Genomic DNA, 19,602 nt, shown 5'->3' with positions numbered 1-19,602 from the left:
GCAGCAAGAGAGATGGAAGGAATTATGAAGTTCTTTTAAAAAAATAAGTATCTCTGTAATTTGTCGAGCAATCCTGCATTCTGAAAATAATTTACTGCATGAAGCTTTTTAATGCTGACACAAAATAATAAATAAGTGTAAATGCTATTTACGTTTTTTGGTAGGACAAACAATGGATCTTGTGAAATACAATATGGTAAAGCACTAGCTACATTTGTAAGTGATGTTTCAGCTTATCGGCCTCTTCATTGTAAGATTGCTGAATCTTTCAATACAAGTGTGGTCAACACCAGCAGATTTAATTCTGAGGAAAGCTCAGGATTATTTTGTAAAAGTTTCAGTATTTAGAAAGAAACACTGTAAAATAGCATTATTAAATAAATACCACTCACACTTTGTTCTCTGCTAGAGTCAGCTTGTCCCCAAGAAGCTGTATTTCTGACTCTCTTTCATTCTTTGACAGGTGGCATTGAAACTCCTTTTCTCGAGTTGATGTCAACAATGTCTCGAGGTTCTTTACTGTGACCCGTTCAGTGCACAATTGTTTCTTTAAAAGTTCAACTTCGGACTTCAAATCTTCCAATTCACTTAAGGTCTGCAAAGTTATGAGGAAGATTTTTTAAGTAGGTAGAAAATGCATAACTTATCAGATTCAGGCATAGAATGGAAGATTAAATAAATGTACCAGTGAAGTTCACTGTAAAGTTGAGGAACAGCTTCTTCATCTTTTGATTATGCACTTTACAACCTTCCAGACACAAACTGCATTCATACATTTCAGATCATAACCTTTGTGCACATGTCTTTGATGGCAGCCGTTGGTGATGATTCTGCTACTACCATCTCCTTGTACTTTACACCATCATTCAGTTTGTCATTTTACTTCTCCCTTTCAGTTTATCATATAATTTCCCCGTTATTCTCTTCCCCCGCCTTCTTTGCCTCTGGACTTGCTCAAAACCTTTGCTTCTCTAATTTTGCTCAGCTCTGACAAAAGGTCATTGACCTAAAATGCTCACGCTTTTTCTCCCACCATAGTTGCTGCCTAACCTCCTGAGAATTCCACCATTTTCTGTTTTTATTTCAGATTTCTGGCAACCACAATGTTTTGCTTTTGTAGATGAAATTTCTGCAGGTGAAGTATCAAGTACTATGCACATGAAGGAACAAAAGTTGTCACATGAATGGTGTTGAGGTAATTCAAGGACAAAGCAGAAAGAGATATAAAAGCCTTAATCGACCAATAAAGAATAGCAATCAATATTGAACTAGATGACCAAAACCAGACTTCTGTATTCAGTTCTAGTCACTGAGATCAGAGAGTCATACAGCACAGAGGAGCCCATTCAGTCCACCATGTCCATATAAAAATAAATAAATCTTGCTCCTTTGACGTTTGTCTATAGCCCCATAGTTTTTATCCTTTCCAGTATTTTTGCAATTATCCAATTTTCTTTTGAAAGTTAAGATTCAATGAGCTTCCACCAACTTTTTAAGCTGCGTATTCCAGATCACAGGAAACAACTTGCTGTGTAAAAAAAAACCTCATTTCACCCCTAGCTCTTTTATTAATTATCTTCAATCTGCACCCTTTGGTGACTGCTCCTTCTACCAATGGAAACGATTTCTCCTTACTTTATCAAATCCATTCATGATTTTGACCACTTCTATCAAATCTCCTCTTAATCTTCTCCACTTTACAGAAAACAGCCTCTGCTTCTCCAGTCTCACCACACAATTGAAGTTCCTCACACTGACACCATTCTTGAAAATCTCTTCTGCGTTCCTGATAAATGAATTAAGAGCAGGAGTAGGTCACTAGGCCCCTCAAACCTGCTCTGCCATTCAATAAGATCATTGTTGATCTGATTGCAACGACAACACATTCCCACTTACCTCCAATAATCTTTCACCCCCTTACTCATCAGGAATCTATTGAGCTCTGCCTTAAAACTATTCAAAGACTCTGCTTCCACCGCCTTTTGAGGAAGAGAGTTCCAAAAACGCATGACCCTCAGAACAAAAATTCTCTCCATCTCCATCTAAGATGGACAACCCCTTATTTTTGTAAGTAGTGATCCCTAGTTCTAGATTGTCTGACTTGAGGAAACATCCTTTCCACAGCCACCCTGTCAAAACCCCTCAGGATCTTATATGTTTGTTGTAATTCAGGTCAGGAACTCCAAAGTGTTTTATGAAGTCCATCTGGAGCAGAAGTTTTGCACTTTGAATTTGGCTGTGGTGAGCATGAGAAGCTTCACTTGAGGTATGATTCAACTGACCCACTAAGGAGCTTTTATGTAATAAAAATGTATTTAAGTATACAGTTAACATGTATAGAAAGAAAATTAGCAATAACTTTTACCAATTACAAACAAGAAAGAAAAAAACAACCATGATATTGTACAAATCTTAACAGCTAAACACCGTTCCAACCAAACAAATCCCATAAATAAAACCCTTGCCACAGGTTTAACACACAAAATAAGAATGCTCACGTGATGCTGGAACTTAGTCCTTTGGGTGAAGAATTGAAACCCTGACTTTCCAACCTTGTAACTTCTAGCAGCCCTCTTGATATACACACAGACCAGCTTGAAGTCAGAACAGCTTCCCAAAACACCAGAGAGAGAGAGACTCTAGGCAAGCCAACCACCTACAGTAGACTCTCCACTCCAAGAAGACCAGGAACCTTGCTTCCAGCTAACAGTAGAATTTGCAAAACCAGGGAGAGAAAGAAATACTTCTTTTCAACTTGATAGCCATCCCTTCTAAACTAAAACTGCAGCCAGCAGCCAAATTAAAAGTGAAATCTTGAATTCACTGGAAAGAAAAAAAAACTGTCCAAAACACGACCTGCCAACCAGTTTTCCCCCTAACATTGAAGGGTCATAAAAAATCCTAGAAAGTACCTGAGACCCAGAGTAAAAATAAACAAAACCTCATTTAAGCCACTGAAGCAGCAATAAAAAGATTTCTAGCAGACAGCTGGTGCCACAGTAAGAAGTCTCACAACACCAGGTTAAAGTCCAACAGGTTTATTTGGAATCACGAGCTTTCGGAGAGCTGCTCCTTCATCAGGTGAGCGATGAAGGAGCAACACTCCGGAAGCTTGTGACTTTCACATAGTGTTGTGAGACGTCTTATGATGTAATTTTATGTGTGACATTAGGCCAAGCCTCGATTTGCATAACAGATTGCAAATACTGCATATGAAGACAGTGTTGAAGGGTTGGGTAGAAGCATTGGCTTTGCTGTTTAAACTAATAAGAGTAAATAAATTGAATTTATTGAGTAAATTGTAGTTCACAAAGGAGTGTGAAATTGACATCTAGGTAGAGCAATGGAGGTGACATCAAAATCATTTATGAAACAAATGAATGATACTTTGAGAAAAACGTTCGGATTTTTCTAGATGAGTGAATTAAGATGTGCTGAATGGTCGCTTTGTAATTATTTTGCAAAAACAGTAAAAGTATGTCAAAAAGATCTATGTTGAAATCATAAGGAGACCTAGAATTATAATACTTCTAAAATGTAATCTAAAATTAAGTAACAATAATGCATTGTAGAGCAATTTTAGAAAACTGGGGCGATAATATACATTCTGGGCCAAATAAAAACTTTACAAGGAATAATGATGACTTGTAGCTCCATAATAGCTCTAATTAGAGGTTGATTACTAAAGTCTTGTGATTCAACCCTATCTTAATTCAAAGGCGAACTTGCCAAAAAGCGATTAATTATATTCACAATTTATTCTGCTAGACATTTCTATAGGAATAACTCAGATGAATATTTGAAAAAGTCACTATATGATGGAGGCTCTGGTAACAGTATCAAGTCTGCTGAGAGAATGTAAAATTTTAAGACCACTTTAAATGATAATTTGGAAGGAGCCTTATTTTGTAATGTGCTCTTGACTTGTTGCACCAAAGTTGAAGTGCTAAAATGTTACCATCTGGGTTTCCCTTCTTAAAGTCACATCTGCAGGCTGCTCTTAGTAAGAAAGGGGTTAACAAAAGTAGGAAATACAAAATTATAATTACTAATGATTATACAGACAGTTCTTGACAGATTAAAATAACCATTTAACAATCATTTAAAAATCTTACTTTAAATTAAGCATAGACAAGATTTAATCTAACCATACCCTTTCATGCTCCATACTCTTAGAAGCAAACTGCCGACTCAACAATTCCTTGTTAGAATCCAGCTGGGCACACAGTTCTCTGACTGAAGCTAGGTCCCCTAAAACATGGCATTTCTCAGCCTGTGTCTGTCGTAACTCTTCCTCCAGTTTGGTCATGCATTTAGTAGTACATGAAATATCTTTCTCATATGCTTGCTGGGCATTTATGTGCTAAATTAAAGAAGAATCAACAGTAAAGCACATGAAAATATGTCCACATTTTTCACTTTAACATTGAAACAAACTTTTATGATAGCATAGAAGTTAATTGATAGTGAAATCTATAAGTAAATGTGAAATAATATTCTTCTTTACTCTTTAATAGAAGTTCAACCTCTACATACAACAGCACAGATGTCACATGGGGTGTGGCATTACTGGGACATTGCTTTTGAGTAACTTCCACCTGTAATACTCAGTCCACACACTGTTGTATAAAGTTTGGGCTGCATTTTCAAGCCTCTTGTCCACTAGAAAAGGGACAGAAGGTTCCTCAAAAAATGTGAGGAATGACCTTTCATCCATTTCCCGTTAGACATGTGGCTGCAACAATGATTTCCCTGGGCCTCCTGCTGAGCGTGGCTCCAGTGACAGGGAGTGTACAGCCAATTTTAACATACCAGAAATAAAATAGAGAAACAATTGTTAAGAATTCAAGATTGACTGTGTGAATAATTGTTTTTATTCACTCATAGGATATGGGCATCGCTGACTAGACCAGCATTTATTGACCTTCGCTAATTACCCTTGAGAAGGTGGTGATGAAGCTGCCTTCTTGAACTGCTACAGATTATGCAGTGTATGGACACCGACAGAGCTGTTAGGGAGTTTCCTCGTAATAGGAAAGGAAAGGTTATTAGGAGGAAGGAAAAACTTTCAGACTACACAGCAACATGATGAAATAAATTATGATTGAAAAAGTGTCCAGCTGAGATTTGAAAACCTGACAAATTGACCAGATGTGTTCCACTATGTATTGATCCTGCTGCAACAACATACAATGAAGAGTTATTTTGATAAACTGGAAGAATCTATTGGATAGAGTGACGAAGCTTACAGCCAGAGTGTTAGTAATTTAACAGTCCAATCAATCTCCACAAGAATGCCACCTCACATCAGCCAAGGCTGATTTCACAGCAATTTCACAATCAGTTTGGAGCATTGTGTCTTTTTAATTCCCACCAAATAAAGCAATGAAGGTTTAAAAAAAAATGCCTTCTGATCAGTTTTAAAACAGATCATCTATATGAAATTTGTGTTGGTTTGTGGATGCTTTCCATGAGGATCCTGCCATTTGATACTGGTGAACATCTATTTCTACAACACACAGAAGGGGCCCACATCAAAGGAGGCTGTTAATTTGCATCAAAAGTACTTCTGGATGACTTCTCTTGACATGATTGCTTTATGATTGAATTCTTTGAAGATGTGACTAAAATATTATACAGGAATAGCAGCAGTTATTATTTATATGGATTTCCAGAAGGTGTTTCTTCATAAGAGACTGTTAACTAAAGTTGAAGCTCACGGAGTTAAAGACAAATTATTAACTTGGTTGGGAATTGGCTGAGCAGCAGGATACAAAGTAGTGATAATGGATAGATATGCAGGACGTGACTAGTGGTGTCCTACAAGGATCTGTGTTGTGACCTCAACTGTTCACTGCATTTATTCATAGTAAAGTCCAACAGGTTTATTTTAACCAGGAGCTTTTGGAGCACTGCTCCTTCATCAGGTGAGTGACGTTTTACTGTGCGCACCTCAATCCAATGTTGGTATCTCCACATCATGGCATTTATTCATGACTTTCTCAGATGCTGGGAAAGAAAGCACCTGCCCAAATTTGATCAGATAAACACAAGCAGAACTGCAAGGAGTGTAGATGGAATCATACAAAAGCCTGAATTTTATGCAAGGGGAACATGAAATTGCATGGGTGGGATTCCCTCAGAGATCCCGGCTACGTGTTTACAGTGGGGGGGGGGGGGGGGCAGGGCCTTGGATGGGAAGCCTGCCCTTGCCCCGAAGCAAGCCTTTAAATGGCCATTGGAAGCCCCTTTCTGATCAGTTTTCCCCTCAACATTGAAGGGTCATAAAAAATCCCAGAAAGTACCTGAGGCCCAGAGTAAAAATAAACATAACCCCATTTAAGCCATTGAAGCAGTAATAAAAAGACTTCTAGCAGACAGCTGGTGCCACAGTAAGAAGTCTCACAACACCAGGTTAAAGTCCAACAGGTTTATTTGGAATCACGAGCTTTCCGAGTGCTGCTCCTTCATCAGGTTAGTGATGAAAGAGCCATGCTCTGAAAGCTCATGACTTTCACATGGTGTTGTGAGACTTCTTACAATGTCATTTTATGTGTGACATTAGGCCAAGTCTTGATTTGCATAACAGATTGCGAATACTGCATATGAAGTCAGTGTTGAAGGGTTGGGTAGAAGCATTGGCTTTGCTGTTTAAACTAATAAGAATAAATAAATAAAAGAAGTCTCACAACACCAGGTTAAAGTCCAACATTTTTATTTGGAACCATGAGCTTTTGGAGCACTGCTCCTTCATCAGGTGAGTGACTTCTTACTGTGCCCACCCCAGTCCAACATTGGCATCTCCACATCATGGCATTTATTCATGATTTTCTCAGATGCTGGGATAGAAAGTACCTACCCAAATTTGATGAGATAAACACAAGCAGAACTGCAAGGAGTGTAGATGGAATCATACAAAAGCCTGAATTTTATGTTCCACCAAGTGGGTTTTGAGGTGAGGGGAACATGAAAATACATGCGTGGGATTCTCTCAGGGACCCCTACTGCGAGTTTACAGTGGGGCCGGCAGGGCCTTGGATGGGAAGCCTGTCCTTGCCCCGAATGAGGCCTTTAAATGGCCACCGGAAGCCTCTTTCTGACTGGGGAAATCCACCCCACATGGACCAGACACATCCTGACCTCTCTCTCCCACTGTAAAGAAGGGAGTTTCAGGATTTTGTTCCGATATTATGTAAAATGACTGAATAGGATACTAATTTTTAATACATTTTAGTTTTACAGACTGTGTCGATACTTAATACAATACCTCCTCTATTTCCTTTTCCAGCTTGACCACTCTTTCCTCAAGATGCCGTCTCTCTGTGTCCACAGACAGGAGCTCCAGCCGAATTGAACTGCTCTCTCCTTCTGCCTGATGGGCCTTGTGCTCCCAGTTCTCAGCCTGATTACTTGCCATTCGGAATTGCTCTAGCATATGATGGAGTTCTTGTTCCTATTATCAACAAAATAGATAAGTATAAATCCTTCAAACTGAAGAACACCTGCAGAACATACAGACCAAACCTGATTCTCCTTTCATCTTCATTTTTAGGGATTGGTCCACCAGAGAGTGGAGCGAAGGTTCACTAGACTGATTCCTGGGCTGAGGGGATCGCCCTATGGGCAGAGATTGAATATAATAGGCCTATGTTTGGGATGGCATGGTGGCACAGTGGTTAGCACTGCTGCCTCACAGTGCCAGGGACCTGGGTTCACTGTCTGTATGGAGTGTGCACATTCTCCCCGTGTCTGCGTGGGTTTCCTCCTGGTGTCCCGGTTTCCACCCACGGTCCAAAGATGTGCAAGTTAGGTTAATTGGCCTTGCTAAATTGACCCTAGTGTCAAGGCATTTGCGGGGTAAATATGTGGGGTTACGGAGATAGGGCCTGGTTGGGATTGTGGTCAGTGCAGACTCGATGGGCCAAATGGCCCCCTTCTGCACTGTAGGGATTCTATATTCCTTCAAAGTTAGATGAAAAAAAAATCTCACCACAACATGAAATTCTTTAAAGGGGTCGGAGAGGGTAGCTGCTGGGAGGATGTTTATCTGAATATGCCATCTAGAATTAAGGATCACAGTCTCAGCATTAGGGGGTTAGTCATTAAGGACTGTAAAGAGCAGGAATTTCTCCACTCAGTTATGTGGATCTTTGAAATTCTCCATCCGAAAGAGTTGTCGGTACTCAGTTGTTGAGTATACCCAAGACACGGGTCAAAAGAAACCAAAAGAGAAAACGCTGGAAAATCTTAGCAGGTCTGGTAGCATCCATAAGGAGAGAAAAGAGCTGATGTTTCGAGTCCAAATGACCCTTTGTCAAAGCCCTTTTTTACACAGGTCAAAAGAATATAAATTCTAAGAAAATTAAGAGATAAAGGAAAAGTGGAATAGATGTAGAAAATCATCATGATCATATTAAAGGGCAGAAGAGACCTAAAGGGTTGAATGGCTTTCTCCTACTATTTGTTAGGTTCTAATCTAACAGATTTGTGCAGAGACTCCCATTGACAAACAGTAACCAAAGTAGAATGGGTTTTGTACGTGCATTTTACAAAATTAAAAAAAAAGATATTAATGATTTGGAAGAAGGAACTGGATGTATTATGTCCAATTTGCAGATGATACAAAGTTGGGTGGGAGGGTGAGCTGTGAGGAGGATGCAGAGATGCTTCAGTGTGATTTGGACAGGCTGAGTGTGTGGGCATCTGCAGGGCAGATGCAGTATAATGTGGATAAATGTGAGGTTATCCACTTTGGTAGCAACAATAGGAAGACAGATTATTACTTGAATGGGTGTAAATTGAGAGAGGTGGATACTCAACGAGACCTTGGAGCCATCGTGCATCAGTTACTGAAAGTAAGCACGCAGGTACAGCAGGCAGTAAAGAAAGCAAGTGGTATGTTAGCCTTCATAGTGAGAGGATTTAAGTATAGGGATAGTAAAGTATTGCTGCAATTGTATAGGGCATTGGTGAGGCCACACCTGGAGTAGTGTGTGCAATTTTGGTGTCCTTATCTGAGGAAGGATATCCTTGCTATTGAGGGAGTACAGCGAGTTTTTATGAGATCCCCTCTCACAGAAATTTATAAAATTCTAACAGGGTTAGACAGGGTAGATACAGAAATAATGTTGCCAATGGTGGGGGAGTCCAGAACTAGGGGGTGTCATAGTTTGAAGATAAAATTGAGGTGAGGAGAGATTTCTTTATCCAGAGGGTGGTGAATGTGTGGAATTCACTACCAGAGAATGTAGTTGAGGCCAAAATGTCTGATTTCAAGAAGAAATTAGATATAGCTCTTGGGGCTAAAGGGATCAAGGGATATGGGGGGAAAGGGGGATGAGGATAGTGAATTCGATGGTCAGCCATGATCAAGATGAATGGTGGAGCAGGCTCGAAGGGCCAAATGGCCTACTCCTGCTTCTAGTTTCTATGATTGATATGAGGCCTCTTGTTGCTTTTCACAAGACAGAACTATCTTTACTAGTACAGGTTGATTTTATACAAATCCAGTAGAATCATGTTTCTTCTCGTGGCGCTGCCTGTCAACAATTAGTTTAAAGTTTATTTATTAGTGTTACAAGTAGGTTTACATTAACACTGCAATGAAGTTACCGTGAAAATCCCCTAGTTGCCACACTCTGGCGCCTGTTCGGGTACACTGAGGGAGAATTTAGTATGGCCAATGCATCTAACCAGCACATCTTTTGGACTTGTGGGAAGAAACCGGAGCACCTGGAGGAAACTCATGCAGACACGGGGAGAACGTGCAGATTCTGTACAGACAGTGACCCAAGCCAGGAATTGAACCCGGGTCCCTGGTGCTGTGAGGCAGCAGTGCTAACCACTGTGCCACCGTGCACGGAGAATGTATCTTTTTGAGATCAGGAACTGAATACCCAAATTTCCTCTGGGACCTCATTCTAACTTTGCAGATGCATTTGGACACAGTATTGGGTGCTGCCACATAGAAAGGAGGAACTTCACTTTAAAGGCCACAATGGAAAGAAACAATTTTCCAAGATTTACTGGTTGGAACAACAAATATCCAACATGAAAGCTGCAGGTCATGATTGGTGAGTTCTTAAGTTATTTACAGAGACCAAAAGTTGTGTGCTTTCATTGCTAAGGTCTTCTCCTTGCATAAAATTATATTACACATTTGAATACTTCCATACTGCTGGGCCATGACTTAGGTGGAGCAACATCAGATGGTGGTCTACATGCCAGTACAGTCTGCCTCCGAGAGAACGGCTATGAGAATAGCAGCATTATTCTAGCAAATGTTTGCTCTGTCGTCCTTCATAGCATTCTTACAACTTTACTAGAAATCATGAAACTGCTGGATTGTTGTAAAAAGCCATCTGCTTTGCTGAAACCCTTTGGGAAGCAATCTGCTTCCTTGCCCGGTCTTCCTCTGATTTGACTCCACACCCATAGCAATGTGATTGACACTCAACTTCCCTTCGCAAGCTGAGTTGGATCAAACCACTACAAACAATTTAAGAATAAAACCGACAGCCACTTATCATCAACCTGGGCACCAGAATCAGCAACGGCACACCTTGCCCAGTCAACCCAACAAAATTATTCTCATTAATATGAGGACTTATGAAATAATTGGGAGAACTGTCCCATAGACTAGCTAAGCAACAGCCATGCATACCTGTTGAATCATATATTACAACCAATGTCCCAGCCTTGTCTATCAACATCCCTTGGTCCGTTCTGTTCCACCAGCAGGACTGACTCACCAGAGGGGGTGGCACAGAGTAAGCATCAGTAGGTAGTGACCCTGGGAGTCCTCAATATTTACTCCGATCCATAAAGTCTCATGGCATCACGTCAAACATGAGGAAGGAAATCACCTGCTGATTACCACTGATTGTCTTCCCTCAGTTGATGAATTAGTACACTTCAATGTTGTACACCTTGGAAGAAGCACTGAAGATAGGTGGGAGACTTCAATGCCCATTACCAAGAGTTGCTTGGTAACATCACTACTGGCTAATTTCCTGAAGGATATATCTGTCAGACTAGGCCTGTGGCACGTGATGAGAGAACCACTGAGGGGGAAAATCTACTTGACCTCACCCATCTCCCTGTCACAGATGCCTCTGCCCAGAGGATTATTGATGAGTGACTACTGCACAGTTCTAATGGAGATCAAGTTCCATCTCCACACTGAGGATACCTTCCAATATGTTGTATGGCACTGTCACATTAATAAATGGGAAAGACAAGGAACAGATATAACAACTCAAACCTGGGCATCCATAATGGGCTGTGGGCCATCAGCAACAGAATTGCATTCAATCACAATCCACAACCTCATGGCCTGGCATGTGCTACAATCTACCAATACCATCAAGTTAGTGAACCAACTATGGTTCAAAGAAGAGTGTAGGAGAGCATGCGAGGAGCAGCACTAGGTATACCTAAAAAATGCAGTGCTAATCTGGTGAAGTTCCAACATAGGACTATATACATGCCAAACAGGAGAAGCAGCACACATACTATAATCAGAACAAAGCAATCACACAAGTAATAGATCAGATCAAAAATTTGCAATCCTGTCACATCCAGTCATGAATGGTGGTGGACAATTAAACAACTAACCAGAAGCATCCCCTCCTCAATGCTGGCAGAGCCCAGCATGTGAGTACAAAAGGCAAGGCAGAAGCATTTATAAGCATCTTCAGTCAAATATGCTGGTGGATGATCCATCTCAGACTCCTGCTGAGGAACCTACCATCACAAGACAATTCGATTCGCTCCGTTTAACATCCAGAAATGGGTGAAAGCACTAGATCCAGCAAAGCCTATGAACCATGACACCATCCAGAGATAGTGCTGAAGATTTGAGTTGATTCATTGTTACATGCATTAGTATACATGAAAAGTATTGTTTCTTGCGCGCTATACAAACAAAGCATACCATACATAGAGAAGGAAAGGAGAGGGTGCAGAATGTAGTGTTACAGTCATAACTAGGATGTAGAGAAAGATCAACATAATATTCAAAAGTCTGACGGCAGCAGGAAGAAGCTGTTCTCGAGTCGATTGGTATGTGACCTCAGACTTTTGTATCTTTTTCGCGACGGAAGAAGGTGGAAGAGTGTATGTCCGGGGTGCATGGGGTCCTTGATTATGCTGACTGCTTTTCCGAGGCAGCGAGAAGTGTAGACAGTCAATGGGTGGGAGGCTGGTTTGCGTGATGGACTGGGCTTCGTTCACAACCCTTTGTAGTTTCTTGCAGACTTGGACAGAGCAGGAGCTGTACCAAGCTGTGACACAACGAGAAAGAATGCTTTCCATGATGCATCCGTAAAGGTTGGTGAGAGTCGTGGCAGACATGCTGAGCTTTTTTTAGCCTCCTGAGAAGGTAGAGGCATTGGTGGGCTTTCCTAGCTATAGTGTTGGCATGGAGGGACCAGGACAGGTTGTTGGTGATCTGGATACCTAGAAACCTGAAGCTCTCGACCATTTCCATTCATCCCCGTTGATGGAGACAGGGACATGTCCTCAACTACGCTTCCTGAAGTTGATGACTATCTCCTACATTTTGTTGGTATTGAGGGAGAGATTATTGTTGCTGCACCATTTCATCAGATTGTCTCTCTCTTTCCTGTACTCCATCTTATCATTGTCTGTGATCCGACCCACTACACTGATGTCATCAGCAAACTTGAAAATCGAGTTGGAGGGGAATTTGACCACATAGTCATAGGTGTATAAGGAGTATAGTAGGGGGCTGAGGACACAGCCTTGTGGGGCACCGGTGTTGAGGATGATCGCGGAGGAGGTGTTGTTGCCATCCTACATGCTCCAAAACTAGCTGTGCCCTTAGTTAATCTCTTCCAGTACAATTACAACACTGGTATCTGCACGCCAATGTGGTAAATTACCTGAGTATCTACCCACAAAATGCAGGATAATTTCAGACTGGCCAATTACAGCTCCAGACCTCAATGCCACCTTGGTGCAAACACGAGCAAAAGCACTGAATTCTGGAGGTGAGGTGAGAGTGATTGTCTTGATATTAAGCTTACATTTGACCAAGCGTGGCGTCAAAGAGTCTTAGAAAAATTGAAATTAGTGGGAAGAGGGGGGAACTCTTCACTGGTTGGAGCATACCTAGCAGAAAGTAAGTAGGTGGTGGTTGTTTGAGGTCAATCATCTCAGCCTCAGGACTTGCTGCAGGATTTTTTCAGGACTGTATCCTAGGTCCAAACATCTTCAACTGCTTCAACTTCAACTGCTTCAACTTCAACTTCCCTCCAACATAAGGTCAGAAGTGGGGATGTTCATTGATGACTGCACAGTGTTCAGTCCATTCCTAACTCTTCAGATACTGGAGCAGTCTGTGCTTGCAAATTTATGGTAACAGTGTGACATTCAAGTGACAGACAACGATCATCTCTAACAAGAATCTAGCCACGTCACTTTGAGACTCAACAACATCACTATAACTTATAGAACACACATTTTGGTAAGAATATCTTATACAAAAATTTATTAAAATTGCATTGGCTCATTTGGATACATTCACCAATCGCCCTCTCTCCCACACTCACGTTTCCCCCCCCCCCCTCTCACACACTCAGCCCCTCTCTCACGCACCCTCCCACCCGTCCCCACTCCGACGCTCGAATTCTGCAATGACGATTTGAGATTCATGCGGTTTCCAGTTCATCCAAATAGAAGCTGGCTTATTGAGAAGCCAGTCTTTTATCGGACAAGTAGGTCTGCAGTATATTTTCAAATTTTACGAATGCCCCTGTCCTGTCACAGACCCATGGATGGCTCCCGCGGACTATGGACTCCAGTTTGGGGACCCCTGCCTTAATGTATTCAGTTGGTTGAATGACTTACTAATCAATTGGTAAATAATTTGTTAGAGAATGATCAGCCTTACTCTGACTCAAAGCTTACATTAAGAAACCAGCTGTAAGAAAGAAAATACATTATTATGGTTAATAACAGACAAATGTACTAGGTTTCTGATGATCTTTTGCCACTTCTTACCTTGGCAACCATTAAGCTCTCTATTCTTGCCACCTCATTGATGTAGCTATGCACTCGTGATTTGAATTCATCCTTTTCATGCAAAGCTTGTTCGAGTTCATTGTTGATTGCCTAGCGTAAAGATTAGTGAAGGTTAACATTAAATTCTTTATTAATTTATTGTAATAGATACATAATTACTAAAGTGCTTATTGTAAAGATAAAAATGGGCAAAGCAATCACAATCATCATAGGTTATACTTTTTAATCACTGCATTCACCATTTCTAAAGAAAATTAAAAGTTTAAATAGAATTCTATTTGGAAGACATCGGACTAAGGACCCTTTTCAACTGTACCCAAAGTAACACATACACACAGTACTCTGGGAATCAACCATTTCAAATTTTAAACTTACATTGATTATGTTACTGTGTCCAACAAGACATTCAACAAAGAAATGTTGGATAATGTTAACACCACTCAGCCAATCTACAGAGGCAAGCACACAATCATATGAAGCCAGTACAAATCCTGATTCTTGGAATTCATTAAATCGTTGCTCATTAAATTTACTGGCGGTGCATTTCAGCATTCTGATTTATGTTGACACTTGAGAGTACCATTCTGCAGTTAAAGACAGATGTGCAATGTAATGTGTAGCAATGTAGATATGACAGTGCTGTCTTTGGCTATCCATTCATTCAAGGATGGCGTTGACTCTCAGTTGTGAGTTTCTTCATGGGTCTTTGTTTGGTTGAATAGACTGATTCTTGACCGAGATATCTTTTTGGGCATGAGACTGGTTGTCCCGTGAGGAATTGGGATGCACGATTTACTTCTGCAGTAAAGTATCTGAAGCTTTTAATAGATGTGGTTTCTGCCCAAAAAGGAGCAACAAAACAAATGGAATGTTGAACCATATATACATATATAAGGAGGCAGTGGTGTAATGATATTGTCACTGGATTAATAATCCAGAGACCCTGGACAAGATCGGAGGACCCAGGTTCAAATCCTACCACAGCAGATGGTGATATTTGAATTCAATAAAAATCTGAAATTAAAAGCCTAATGATGACCATGAAACCATTGTCGATTGTTGGAAAAACCCATCTGGTTCACTAATGTCTTTTAGGGAAGGAAATCTGCCTACATGTGACTGCATAACAGTGTGGTTGAATCTCAAATGCCCTGTGAAATGGCGGGCAGTTAGGGGTGGGCAATAAATGCTGGCTCAGCCAGTGGTGCCAAAGTCCCGTAAATGAATTTTAAAAGTTTTACAAATGCTGTATATAGTCAGTAAAGTACAAGTTAGAGCAAGTCACGTTCAAATTGGCCAGACCATATCTCAATTAATGTGTACAGTTCTATTTGAGATAACATAAGCAACATTCAAGCTCTTTTTGCAGTTTGGCAAGAGCCACAAGACAATCAGAAGAATAAGTTGAAAGAAGATAAAAATAGAAAATGCTGGATAAACTCAACAGGTCTGGCAGCTTTTGTGGACAGAAACAGAGTTAAAGCTCTAAATGACCCTTCGACAGAACTGACTTTTGTGTTTTTATTTCTGATCCAGCATCTGCAGTATTTTGCTTTCTTTCTGGGTTTAAAGGAAAGACTGGAGAATATTGTTTTTTTTTAATGCCTTGAATGGAAGCCGCTATAAAAGGGGTAGGTTTTGACTGCAGGACCAGGGATACAAATTGATAAAAGGCAAATTTAAGAAAAACTTTATGTTAAGAAGCGGTAAATACATAGGATCATACAAAAAAAGTCTGGAAACATTTAACAAGTTGGTTGAATATTGTGCTGGGAACTGTTGGATCCTTCTAGATGAATGAGCTAAGTGGGTCCAGATGACCACCCTCATTTTTATACATTTATCAGTCTTTGATTTTGTTGTGCTTTGACAGATTTTGTGCATTGCACAAGAGGCAGCAGTGGTACTTCATTATCAGAGTAGCACCTTTGGTGGGTTTTTGTTAAGAAAGCAGTTGAAATCACTTCACATTTGCTATCTTATTACTGAGATTTTGATGCCACATTTATAGCCAATAATTGTAAGATGCCAATTTTGGAAAAAAGGCAATTATAATAACACTTTGCATGGATACCTAGGTATTTGCATGCAATGTAAAAATTACATTGGACTCCACCATTAAGAACTCAAAAAGATTGAATTCACAAACGGTTTAAGAAGTGCTTTTTATTAAATCATTCAAATTTAAAAACAAAATTTGTAAAGTGGAAGAACAATTCTGTTTAACAAGTATGGATAAGAGAGGTACAATTTGCAGATGATTAAATGTTTAAACAAATAATTACTGTTACTGTACCTGATTTTCTCTTGTCATTTGAGCCAAGTCATCTTGTAAACAACGGTTTTCCTTCAAAGCATCGTGTCGAGTTTGTTCTAATTCCACTGACTCCTTATGAATGGAATCTAGCTGTCGACGTAAGGAATTTATTTCCCGGTCTCGGTTACTTAGAGTGTCATTCAAAAGGCTGATTCAAAATGAGGATTTAAGAATTGTACATATCAGTTTTTAAAACATACAAAGTTGAATATCAGTTCTGTCACATTAACCATTGTACTTACTCTAGTGCAGATTCTAGTTCAGTCACAGTAATTTTCATATTAGTTATGGCCTTTTCCTATAATAGGAGTAAAAATTGGCATCTTACAAATCACTAACTTCTCAGAGCAAAGGAAAAACACATCATTAGTACACCAGTAATGTTCAAGAATGGGTATACATGTGCATTTTCAGATCCCTGTTGGCTCTTCGGATGCCTACAAATTTCCTATTTTTACTGTTACTAGAATAATTATTGTAAGAAGTCTCACACCACCAGGTTAAAGTCCAACAGGTGGATTTGGCAGCACGAGCTTTCGGAGTGTTGCCCCTTCATCAGGTGAGTGACTCATTCGGGCCTGCTGGGAGACGCAAGTGGTGGCCGTGTAGTGGGCTCCCCTCTTGGCGCCATGACCTCCACGTTCGCCCATCCAGATTCGGCGCAATACAAAAGTCCGATTTGGGCGCTCCAGCTAGTGAGCAGGTAAGTACTGACCGTCGGACGGCTCTCTACTTGAGATCGCTTGTGGGGGTTGGGGGGGTGGGCACGGCAGAAGGTGGGTCCGACGGCTCTCTGTTTGAGATCGCTGGGTTGGGGGGGTGGGGGGGGGGGGCGAGTGTGGAAGGGGGAAGTTCGCTGCCATTCTGCCTGAGATCAGTGAGGGAGAAGGGGGGGGTCTGCTGCCACTCTGCCCGAGATCATTAATGGGAAGGGGGGTCCGCTGCTGCTCTGCCTGAGATCAGACGGGGGGGGGGGGGGGGGGGAGAGAAGGGGGCTCCACGGCCACTCTGCCTGAGGTCAGTGGAGGGGGAAAGGGTGGGGGGAGGGGCCATGATCGGTCTGGGTGGCGGGGATAAGGGGTGTCAGTAATTTGGGGAGGTGGGGCAATGTCTGTGGAGGCCAGGGGGAGGCATTAACTGGCCCTGGAGCGATGTGGCAGGACAGCTGCATTCTATCTTTTTTTTTCTGCACATGCGCAGTTGGGGATGTCAATCGGAGTTGCAGTGTTTCGGGTGCATTAAGTCCTGCCCATAGGCTTGTGCAGCGTGATTCGGAATCGCTGATATTTTTTCAGTGCGTATGGGGGCGCCTGAGAATGGGTCTAAAAGTCGGTTCTGAAACACTCCCAGTTTCAAGTCCGCCCAGCACACAGAATCAAAATGGTAAAATAGGCCCCAATGTGTGCACCGATATCCACGCAAATCATTGCACACATTTATAACTCATTTCCTCTCCTTGCAGAAGACAGACATAGAACCTCAAGGAGAAGCAGAGTCCGGGGAGGTGGCCCAGTGACAGGCACCTTGTTGGCTATGCAAGCTCAGCTGTTTTACTGCTCTGGGAAGCTGCAGATGTCAACAATGACCTGCCACAGATGCTGGGCCTAATGAGGCACTGGTGTCCCTACATGCTGAGGGAGCTGATCCTCTCTCTGCCTGTAGGCAGTGTTGGGAGTCGTACCTCCTTGGCGCTGGATCTCTGCAAACATCCTTTCTGTACTGTGGAGTGATATGTGACTGAGGAGAAAGCGTTTGCTGCTATTGCCCCCCCTTGCTTTTCATCAGAGGTACAGGGTAAATCTGCATAAGCCGCTCCCATGCTGAGGTGGACTGGCAGCAGGGATCTGCAAGTTAAATGCTAGACAAGTGAAGTGATTTAGAAGAAGTTGAGCAATCATCTTTCAAGTGCTGAAAGCACTCGCTGAGAAGAAGTGCTGTGAACAGCATGCCCTCTCACCTGGCCATGACTGGAGCTTTTCAATTTTACTGATCAAATACTTTCCAGCTTGTCAACTAGACTGAAGAAGCTTTCCACACTGTGCACCTACCTGGATGAACCTTGTAAATCCCACGTATATTGGAAACAGATCCACTGTCTGTTAAATCCAGTCTCATGGGTTAAAACGGAACTTAATTTTTTACTAGAACATTTAAATGTCGTACCTGACAGCTGCATGGGTAAGGGGGCGGTGGGTGGGATAGAGAGAGCAAAGTTCTCACCTTCAAAGTCTCCCAGGTAATACCCAGGAGAGGACAGGATGATATTGAGATCTTGATTCAACAACACTTTTAGGGAATTTAACTCTCTTGCACACACTCAAACTCACCTCCTTACAGAAGTGCCTTACAGAATATGCCCTTAAAACTCTCATCAGAAAAAGGGAGCATATTCAATTTAGTCATGGCTGGATTCAGTACCATGCCACAACAAGAAAACAGCTGCACTTCTTTGAACATGATTTTTTACATAAGTTTTTTAACTCAGGCAGTGAATGACAAACTGCCAGATATTATAATCTGCTCACTGAATGGCGAACGCACGGCAGAAAGACTAACTTAACACTGGAATGATTACATTAGTGCATTTACCCGGTTGGCAAGGTTATCTTCTAAAGTAGCAATTTTTTCAGTTTTGTCATCCACAGCTTCCTGCAGGCAATCTTTTTCCTGGTCTAGAGCTGATATTGTACTTTTTAATAAGTTGATTTCTTCCCGTTGAGCAGAATTCTGTCTATTGAACTCATCTAAGCAACAAAATATATTAAAAATGTTATATTCGGAAAGACCACTTGCAATCCACCTCCATTGTTTACATAAAAACATTACTGTAATATTTGTCTTTCAGAAATATAGAAAATAAGAGCAGCAGTCGGCCATTCGGCCCTTTGAGCCTGTTCCGCCATTCATTATATGGTGGATCATCCAATTCAATAACCTGTTCCCACTTTTCTCCATATCCTTTGATCTCTTTAGCTGCAAGAGCTATAGCTAATTTGGGAAGGCAGATTATTATCTGAATGACTATAAATTGAGAGGGGGTAATGTTCAACAAGACCTGGGTGTCATCGTACATCAGTCACTGAAGATAAGCATACTGGTGCAGTAGGCGGTAAAGAAGGCAAATGGTATGTTGGCCTGATGAGATATACCCCAGAATACTGAGAGAGGCAAGGGAGGAAATTGCTGGGGCCTTGAGGGAAATCTTTGTATCCTCACTGGCTACAGGGGAGGTCCCAGAG

General features: G+C 41.3%; 1 protein-coding gene across 1 annotated transcript in view; it reads right to left on the bottom strand.

Moving 5' to 3' along the window:
- The window catches only part of cep135 (centrosomal protein 135), a 106,905-nt gene that overhangs the window by 9,127 nt on the left and 78,176 nt on the right, over positions 1-19,602 (bottom strand). The window contains exons 17-23 of the mRNA XM_078217396.1: positions 18,953-19,107; positions 16,606-16,661; positions 16,343-16,511; positions 14,026-14,136; positions 7,268-7,453; positions 4,154-4,363; positions 393-595 (exon numbers count right to left, since the gene is read on the bottom strand). Coding sequence (XP_078073522.1) covers positions 393-595; positions 4,154-4,363; positions 7,268-7,453; positions 14,026-14,136; positions 16,343-16,511; positions 16,606-16,661; positions 18,953-19,107 — 1,090 coding nt within the window. The remainder of the gene's footprint in view (positions 1-392; positions 596-4,153; positions 4,364-7,267; positions 7,454-14,025; positions 14,137-16,342; positions 16,512-16,605; positions 16,662-18,952; positions 19,108-19,602) is intronic.

This window comes from Mustelus asterias, chromosome 1 (genome assembly GCF_964213995.1).
Source record: "Mustelus asterias chromosome 1, sMusAst1.hap1.1, whole genome shotgun sequence".
In the NCBI taxonomy this organism is placed as follows: Eukaryota; Metazoa; Chordata; class Chondrichthyes; order Carcharhiniformes; family Triakidae; genus Mustelus; species Mustelus asterias.
This window is presented reverse-complemented; position numbering and strand designations above follow the sequence as displayed.